General features: G+C 43.0%; 1 protein-coding gene across 2 annotated transcripts; it reads left to right on the plus strand.

The window, feature by feature from the left end:
• The first annotated feature begins 783 nt into the window (after positions 1-783).
• On the plus strand, positions 784-8,993 carry VHL (von Hippel-Lindau tumor suppressor). Of its 2 annotated transcripts, XM_019428186.2 has the most exons (3): positions 786-1,211; positions 3,229-3,351; positions 6,671-8,993. In XM_019428186.2, the coding sequence occupies exons 1-3, from the start codon at positions 872-874 to the stop codon at positions 6,862-6,864; spliced, it is 657 nt and encodes a 218-aa protein (XP_019283731.1). In that variant the 5' UTR covers positions 786-871; the 3' UTR covers positions 6,865-8,993. The 2 variants fall into 2 exon arrangements, with proteins under 2 accessions (XP_019283732.1, XP_019283731.1); XM_019428187.2 differs by lacking the exon at positions 3,229-3,351 and having other exon boundaries at positions 784-1,211.
• Positions 8,994-9,386: the final 393 nt, after the last annotated feature.

A 9,386-nucleotide genomic window follows, 5' to 3' on the forward strand; every position in this document is an offset into this window, starting at 1 on the left:
TTTGTTTTCATTTAACTTAGTCCCACTGTACTCTTACGTGGCAAATGAGAGCGAATTTCCACTGATGGTAGTGGAAATTTCTTAAACTTGTTCAACTGCTTTGCATATGTACAGAATACCTTTAAAAGGAAGCACAAAGGGGCACCTGGGTGGCTCAGTTGATTGAGCGCCAGACTCAGGTCATGATCTCACCTCAAGGTTCGTGGGTTTGAGCCCCGCATCAGGCTCTGTGCTGACAGCTTGGAGCCTGCTTCGGATCCTGTGTCTCCCTCTCTCTCAAAAATAAATAAATGTTTAAAAAAAATTTTTTTTTTTTTTTTGTTGTTAAAGGAAGCACAAAAACTGGTAATACTTCTTGTCTCCGCGGAGTCTTTATGGGTGGCTGGGGGAAACTAGGAGGAGACGGACATTTTGACTTTATTATATTCTTCTACACAAAATTCGAATTTTGTGACCGAAGATGGAGACAAAACAAACGAGAAAATTATTAAATAAATAATAGCGCATTTGGTAGGGAGAATATGGCAAAAACCATGAAGGTCTTAGAATAAATGAAGCTAAGGAAATGCTGTGTCAAAAACTTAGCGGTGCGAAAAAAGAATCCACTTTACAGAGGAAACCGTGGACTAGGTGGCCCAGCGTCAGCCTCTGCCTCCTGAATGCTCGGTTTCTGTGGCTGGAGGTTCCACCTGCGCTTGCGCACAGTCTCAAGCCGGCCATTTCTGCGAGCATCTTCCACAACCGACCGAGAGCGCGCAGAAACAGCACGCACGCTTGCGGGGACGCGCACGCACGCGCGCCACGCCCCACCCCGTACGGCCCCACAAATCCCGAGGCGGCGAGGCCCGGGTTGTCTAGGCTCCGGGAGGTAATGCCCCGGAAGGCAGGGAACTTGGAAGAGGCCGAGGCCGGTGTGGAGGAGGTGGACGCGGAGGAGGTGGGCCCTGAAGAGTACGGCGGGGAGGAGTCGGGCGCCGAGGAGTCTGGCCCGGAAGAGTCTGACCCCGAGGAGCCGGGCGCCGAGGAGGAGATGGAGGCTGGGCAGCCGCGACCGGTGCTACGCTCAGTGAACTCTTGCGAGCCGTCTCAGGTCATCTTCTGCAACCGCAGTCCGCGCGTCGTGCTGCCGGTGTGGCTCAACTTCGACGGCGAGCCGCAGCCGTACCCGACACTGCCGCCCGGCACGGGCCGCCGCATCCATAGCTACCGAGGTAGGTGAGCCGGGGTCGCCCTGGCCCGGGCCGGCCCAGCCCGGTCGCGCCTCCCGCTTTGTCCCGGGGCGCAGCGAACGCCTGCTGGTGCCCCAGAGAGGTTGTGACAGATCCAGGTTGACGCTGCTACTAGGTGGCAGCTAATTCTTTCTTATAGGACTGAGTAATTTGCATCGGAGGTGGCTTTCCCCCCTTACACGTATATTTACCCCTAAAAGTGCTCCGTACCTAATGCCCGTTTGTTCATTACGTCTCTGAGAGAATCTCACATTCCCGAGTGTCCCCAGTGGGCCAGGTCCGCGTTAGGTCCCTGCCCTTCATGGAGAACACAGTCCAGTCGGGGAGACAGATGCATGCATAAACAGATGAGAACAAGCCAGTGTCACAGTTGCTGCAGGAGGAACGGAGCACAGCGGCCCGTGGGAGCTTGGAGCAGGCACCTAGCTCAGTGAAGGGAAGGGGTGTGTAAGTTTCAGTTAAGGACAGCTTTCCAGTGGATCGTTTTGCCTTGAGAGTACGCGGTAATGTTTCTCAGACCTTTACTCCAAATTTCCCCTGATATTAAAGAAGGGAGAACACAGTTCTTCCAGGGATCAACATTTCTGTAGTCTTCTATTTTATCTAGAAAATTGTGTGAAATTTTGTTTTTTTCATCTAAAATTTGTCTGTGCTTGAGTTAACATAATTTTTTTTTAGAGAATCTTTTTTTTATTTTAAGTTTTATTTATTTTGAGAGAGGGAGTGGAGAGAGAGGGGGGCAGACCATGACCTGAGCCAACAAAACCTAGAGTCTGCCCCTCAACTGACTGGACCACCCAGGCGCCCCTTAATATAAACTTTTTAAAAATTACTTACCATGAGGGGCGCCCGGTTGGCTCAGTAGATTAAGCATCCCACTCCCAGCTCAGGTCATGATCTCACAGGTCCGTGGGTTCAAGCCCCCCATCGGGCTCTGTGCTGACAGCTCAGAGCCTGGAGCCTGCCTCAAGTTCTGTGTCTCTCTCTCTGCCCCTCCCCCACTCACGCTCCATCTCTCTGCCTTTCAAAAATAAATAAACAATAAAAAAAAATGACTTACTGTGTGAATGTACTTAATGGCACTGAACAGTACACTTAAAATGGTTAAAATGGTCAATTTTATGTAAGTTTTACTATAATAAAATTTTTTTTTTACCAGTTTACATTTCTTAAAATTTCCCACCAAATCTTCAAGTACATTTGTGTCCCAGGAACACATTCAGACATGCTTTCCACCTGCCTTAAACAGAATGTTAGTCCTAGGGAGGGGGGGGGGGGGTTGCCTTCTCTCTCTCTCTCTCTCTCTCTCTCTCTCTCTCTCTGTCTCTGTCTCTCTCTCTTTTTGCATATGATGTATTTGTTTCTAAATTCACGTATACCTTACATACAGTAAAACGCACAGATCTTAGAGATTGATGCATTTTTGACAAATACGACACCTAGATCAAACTATAGGTTAAAACATTTCCATCACTCCAGGAAGTTCCTTCCTGCCCCTTTCCACTCAGTCCCCTCCCTTTCAGAGGCAACCATTCTTTTGATTTTTCACACCATAAATTAGTTTGGTCTATTCGTACAGAATGTACCTTTTTCTGTGTGGCTTCCTTTTCTGAACATGATCTTTTTGCATCTTCTTGTTCTTGAGAAGCACAGATGTAAAGAGTTGTTGAAGTTCTTTTAGTTTGCAGTGTTGGGTGTGATTCGCAATGCATGTGTTTGCTTTTTGACCACGGTAGCAGAAAGGGTGCTGTATTTGAAGCCTCAAGTATCTGCTCTTTTTCCCTTACTGTCCTCGTTGCCTTGAGCAAGTCCCTTGGCTTTTTCAGATCTATTTGCTCATCTGTAAATAGATCTGTTGTGAGGACTGAGTAAGGTAATATTACTGGGAGGGCTTAGTAAGATATTTAAGCAGCGTGGGAGGCAAGGACTTCAGGGTCAATCCAGGAAGATGAAGGAAATGGGTGTGTGGCTACATAACAGCCTCTTCTTGTTTTAACAGGTCACCTTTGGCTTTTCCGAGATGCAGGAACATATGATGGGCTTCTGGTTAACCAAACTGAACTATTTGTGCCATCTCTCAATGTTGATGGACAGCCTATTTTTGCCAACATCACACTGCCAGGTACTGATGTTCTATCTTACTTTATAAAAAGATAAGGCTGGGGGTGCCTGGCTGGGCTCAGTGGGTAAAACATGTGATTCTTGATGTCAGCATCATGAATTCAAGCCCCACATTGACCATAGATCCTACTTAAAAATGAATAAATAATTATTTAATTAAAAATGATAAATCAAAAGATAAGGCTGTTGGAATAAGTAGAGAATAAGCAACTTGAAGGATCCAAACCTTTATTGGTTTTTGCTGGATGCTAGTCAAGTTATCCAACCTTTCTGTGTCCTTTTCTCCACTATAAATAAAATGGAACTAATTTATTTGTATCTTCTATATTGAACAAAGATGTGGTTGCTCAGAAGCTCTTTGGGCTTGTCAGAAATGAGCTGAATTAAAATACCTGATTGTCAGGGTACCTGGCTGGTTCAGTCGGTAGAGCATGTGACTCTTGATCTCAGGGTTGTGAGTTCACGCCTCACATTGGGAGTAGAGATTACTTACAAAATTTAATAAGTAAGTAAAATATCTCATGTAATTATAAATACATTTTCGTTTCCCTGGCCTTAGAGCAGAATTATGCCCTAGAGTCTTAGAGAAGAATAAAGTATAGAGAATGAGATATCATGGCTTCTAGTGTTGTATCTTTTTTTTTTTTCTTTTTTTTCTGAGAGTGTGAGAGAGTGTGCCTGTGAGTAGAGGAGGGTCAGAGGGAGAGGGAGAGAGAGGATCTTGAGCAGGCTGTACGCCATGAGATCATGACCTGAGTGGAAATCAAGAGTTGGACACTTAACTGAGCTGCCTGGGCATCCCTAGTGTTGTACCTTTTAATGTTATTTAACCCACTCAAGCTCACAGTGCCAATCAGGGGTAAAAAAAAACACACCAAATTGAATGTTAATATCATGGTTTACGATTTGTTTAAAACTCATTTGATTTTAAATAGAAAATGACCTATGACCCAGCAATTGCACTGCTAGGTATTTATCCAAGGGATACAGGTGTGCTGTTTCAAAGGGGGCACATGCACCCCCATGTTTATAGCAGCACTGTCGACAATAGCCAAAGTATGGAAAGAGCCCAAATGTCCATCGATGGATGAATGGATAAAGAAGATGCGGTATATGTATATAATGGAGTGTTCCTCGGCAATCAAAAAGAATGAACTCTTGCCATTTGCAACTATGTGGATGGAACTAGAGGGTATTATGCTAAGCGAAATCAGTCAGAGAAAGACAAATATCATATGACTTCACTCATATGAGGACTTTAAGACACAGAACAGATGAACACAAGGGAAGGGAAGCAAAAATAATATAAAAACAGGGAGGGGGACGAAACAGAAGAGACTCTTAAATATGGAGAACAAACAGAGGGTTACTGGAGGGGTTGTGGGAGGGGGGATGGGCTAAATGGGTAAGGGGTATTAAGGAATCTACTCCTGAAATCATTGTTGCACTATATGCTAACTAACTTGGATGCAAATTAAAAAAACAAAAACAAAACTCGATTGATTTTATTAGGTTGAACCCAAACAAACTATTCTAGTGGGTTAAAAAACTCCAAATACTGGGGCACCTGGCTACCTCATTTGGTGGAGCATGCGACTCTTGATCTCGGGGTTGTGAGTTCAAGCGCCATGTTAGGTGTAAAGATGATTTTAAAATAAAATATTAAACACCCAAATACATGTAGCTTCATAAGGTTCAAACTGATATGTATGTATAGATCCTATCTTAAGGAAGTAGGTGTATAAAAATTGGTAAGTTAAATTGATAAATGTAGTAAATTTTGCCTTATAGGATACCCTTACAGTGTCAGTTTCCCAGTGAGCTTAAAATAGAATTGGAGGGGTACCTGGGTGGATCAGTCAGTTAAGCATCTGACTCTTGATTTAAGGTCTGGGTTTGTGAGATTGAGCCCCGCATTGGGCTCTATGCTGACAGTGCGGAGCCTGCTTAGAATTTTCTCTCTCTGCCCCTCTCCTGCTTGTGTGCTTGCTCTCTCTCTCTCTCTCTCCCTTTGTCAAAATAAAAAAAATAGACTAAAAATAATAAAAAATACAAATGAAATCTTAAGAATTTTTTAATGTTTATTAATTTTTGAGAGAGAGACAGTGCGAGCTCAGGAGGGGCAGAGGGAGGGAGACACAGAATCCGAAGCAGGCTGCAGGCTCCGAGCTGTCAGCACAGAGCCTGATGTGGGCTCAAACCCACAAACCAGGAAGTCATGACCTGAGCCGAAGTCAGTTGCTTAACTGACTGAGCCACCCAGGAGCCCCCCAAAAGTAGAAATAAAATATACTTGGAGTTCCTCAAATCCAGTTACAGACTGTTTGGTTATCTGTTGCTGTGTGAGAGCTACCCCAGAATAACAACCACCTTTTTATTTGTTCATAATTCTACAGTCTGGGCTGAGATCAGCGAGGGGGGTTTCTGCTCACTGGTGGTGGTTGGTGTGGCTGACTTCTGCTGGCAGGTTGGCAAGAGGTTGAGCCTCTCTTCCATGCTTTCTCAGGGCATGACCCTCTTTGTGTGGTGTCTCCTGCCGGGTGGCTTGGGACTCCTGAGAGCATAAAAGCAGGAGTTGCCAGGGCTTCTTTTTTTTTTTAATTTTTAAAAACTAAACAGTTTTTAATTTAATCTAATTAATATATTTTTAAAAGTTTGTTTACTTATCTTGAGAGCAGCGGGGGAGGGACAGAGAGAGGAGAGAGAGAGAATCCCAAGCAGACTCCATGCTGTCAGTGTACAGCCCAACATGGGGCTTGATCTCATTTACTGTGAGAGCATGACTTGAGCGGAAATCAAGAGCCGGACACTCAACTGACTGAGCCACCCAGGCACCTCTTAATTTTTTATTTTGGAGTGTGAGCAGGGGAGAGGGGAAGAGGTAGAGAGAGAGAGAGAGAGAGGACCTTAAGTGGATCCACACTCAGTGCAGAGTCTGATGCAGGGCACAGTCCCACAGCCCTGGGATTGTGACGCTCAACTGACTGAGCCTCCCAGGTGCCCTTAAGTTGCCAGGGCTACTTAAAGCTTAGGTTCAGAATTGGCACAATGTCACGTCACCCACGTTCAATTAATTAAAGCACATCACAAGCCCAGGCCTCTTATAAGGGGAAGTTATTATACAAGGTCATGCATACCATGAGATGTCCATTAGGGCCATCACATTCCCCTCTGCCACAACACATGTACTCAATTTTTTTTCCTCCAAAGTGAGGTGCTTCTATAGTAAATGGAATTGCTATGGTTGGCAAAGCGTCTTGCTCATTTCTTGTCCCAAGGCCCGAGTCTGCTGCTGAGGTTTTGGTTTTCTGCATTTACAGTGTATACTCTGAAAGAGCGGTGCCTCCAGGTTGTCCGAAGCCTAGTCAAGCCTGAGAATTACAGGAGACTGGACATCGTGAGATCACTCTATGAAGATCTGGAAGACCATCCGAATGTAAGGAAAGACCTGGAGCGGCTGACACAGGAGCATATTGAAAACCAGCGGATGGAAGGGGAGACTGAAATGAAATGAAACGAAACTGAAATGAAATTTGCACTCCTGAGTCTCGGCCTTAGATGGTACTGACTAGTCTTGATCTACATTTAGGACTGGTCACTTATTCTCAGATTCAAGGTGTCTCATTCCCGGATGGAAAAATCCTCCATTGCTTAAAGGAAAGTTAACTGACTTCACTAGGCATTGTGATGTTTAGGGGCAAATGTCACAAAATGTAATTTAATGCCTGCCCTTTCTAGAAGTATTCAAGTATTCATCAAGTAGTTGCATTTTTGCCTCCTAGTAAGTCAGGCAAGTTTGTATGTAAGGACTTTTGTGTAAGTGCTTCAATGAGAATTGCAGCATACTCTAAAATTGTAAGAAAGCAGTGGCATCTGCTTTTAATTGCTGTGCTGTGGTTGGTGACGTGTCAGCCTCCCACTTGGAGAAGACAGACATGTCCTTGAGGCAGGGACAAGTCTGTCTTCTCTTTGAGACCCCAGTGCCTCACACATTATGAGCCTTCAGTCAGTGTTTGTTGAATGAACAAACCAGTGGATACTTTGGTAGAAAGTGTTTGGAAGTTTTGCCCTTTTTTGGGGGGTGGGGAGGTGGGACCTTACAGTGTATACCATAAACAAATGTTTTAAAGGGAATTACTTTTATAGAAAGCACTTTTTATAACTTTCTAAATTTTGTGCTTTTCTCTGTCCGCTGTTGTTGCAGTGCTCTTTTATTTGTTTCTAAACCAGGATTAGCTTTGTGGTGATCACTTTTTTTAAACTTGACAGCTGAACTGAAGATAGGAGAAAATAGCTGTCCTCTTAATTCTAGTATTAAGGAGCTACTGCTGTACTGCAAATAGGTTTTTGCCAAGTGTGGATATTTCTGTTACTTTTTGTAAATCCATTACATTTCTGTTTGGCTTAGCATTTTTTTTTTTTTTTTTTAATGCTGCCAGCATTTTAACCAGGGGCCAGTGGTTTTGGGCGCTGGGGACCACTGAGGAGAGCCACTCTTGGGTTCATGTGGACTCACGAGGCTGCCTGGTTTAGCATTTTTCATCAGGCAGGAACTGGTGAGACTTTGCACCTGGCTGGAAGAGAGGTGGAGTAAGGAAGCCCTCCATCTCTGGGATTACTCACAACACAGAATGGATTCCTGGAGTAGCTAAGAATGTTTTATAGTTTTATAAATGTACAAATCCTTTCTTATAGGCTGGACTTAAATTGATTAATTCAAATGCAATAGTTCTATCAGTCTGATTTTTTTTTTTGGTAACTAATAGTTTAAAAAAAAAAAAAAATCCCCCGGTAGAGAACATTTTGGTAAAGACAGTAAAGTAAAAGGAAAAAAAAAAAAGATCACTGTAGATAAATTACTTGAATACAACCACTAAACATTTTGAACTTTTAGCCTCTTTAGGGCATCTTGTGGTTGGTTTGGTTTTACGTAGTTAAAATCATACTGAATATAGTTTTGTATTCTACCTTCTCAGTTATAACTTTATAACTTAAATATTTTCCCATGGTATTATAAGCTCTTTTCAGACATTAGTGCGGTCTTCCTTTTGTAAACAGTGGGATATTTCTTGGTATCTCTAGTTCCTGTACTAACCTTTGAGCACAATTTCTGTGCTCTGAAATCAGCATGAACAAGACAATGCTCCACAGTTTCCCCTAGACTTTGTTTCACCTAATCTTAAGCCCCTCTTTCAACATTGAACAAATGGATTAGCTTTTGTTTCTTAAACGCACTGTAGCACTCATTCAGTGACACACCTCTCAGTGTCTACCGTGTTACGAGCTGTTGGGTGGGAAGAAAGAAATCCTGGGGAGCTGGTAGTAGTACATATTTGAGGGTGGGATAGGATGGGGGATGTAAGGACATAAGGATTAGTTCAATGTTGGTTGTTTTTTTTTTTAAACCTGTCTTTGTCCAAATGAAATTCGTGTTTCTCTTGTGAAACCATGTAGATTGAGTACTGTGTTGTTTTGTGTGTTGTCCAGGAGGATTAAAAACCTGTAGCATGAATAATATGTTTTTCATTTGAAATCTTATGACTGTATCAAATGTATTGCTCTTAAGAGACTGTGATGTTTTCCTATTTTGAGTTAAAAAAAACTGTTCTTTAATACATTAAATGGTGCTGAGTAAAGAAAATAGGTGGGGTGTGTCTCAGTGTTACTTCAAACAGGCTCTGTTGTGAGAACTGTGTTTCTTTAAAGACTTGAAGTGGGGAGGGGCATTGCAAATACAAGCACCTGTCTTCATGCTCAGTCCCTTTTCTTTTGTTTTTATTATTTATTTTTATTTTTTAAATTTCCTTAAGTAATCTCTACACCCAATATGGGGCTCGAAGATCAAGATCAACCCCAAGACCAAGAGTCACATGCTCTACTGAGCCAGCCAGGCCACCCACCCTGGTTTTATGTATGTATGTGTTTGATTTTTAATTTTTCTTTCTTTTCTTTTTCACCGTGTTTTATTTATTTATTTTTAATTTTTATTTGCTTATTTTTTCTTAAGTAGGCTTCGTTCCCAGTGGGGATCCCAAC

This window comes from Panthera pardus, unplaced genomic scaffold (assembly GCF_024362965.1).
Source record: "Panthera pardus isolate Hobbes unplaced genomic scaffold, ASM2436296v1 HiC_scaffold_8, whole genome shotgun sequence".
In the NCBI taxonomy this organism is placed as follows: Eukaryota; Metazoa; Chordata; class Mammalia; order Carnivora; family Felidae; genus Panthera; species Panthera pardus.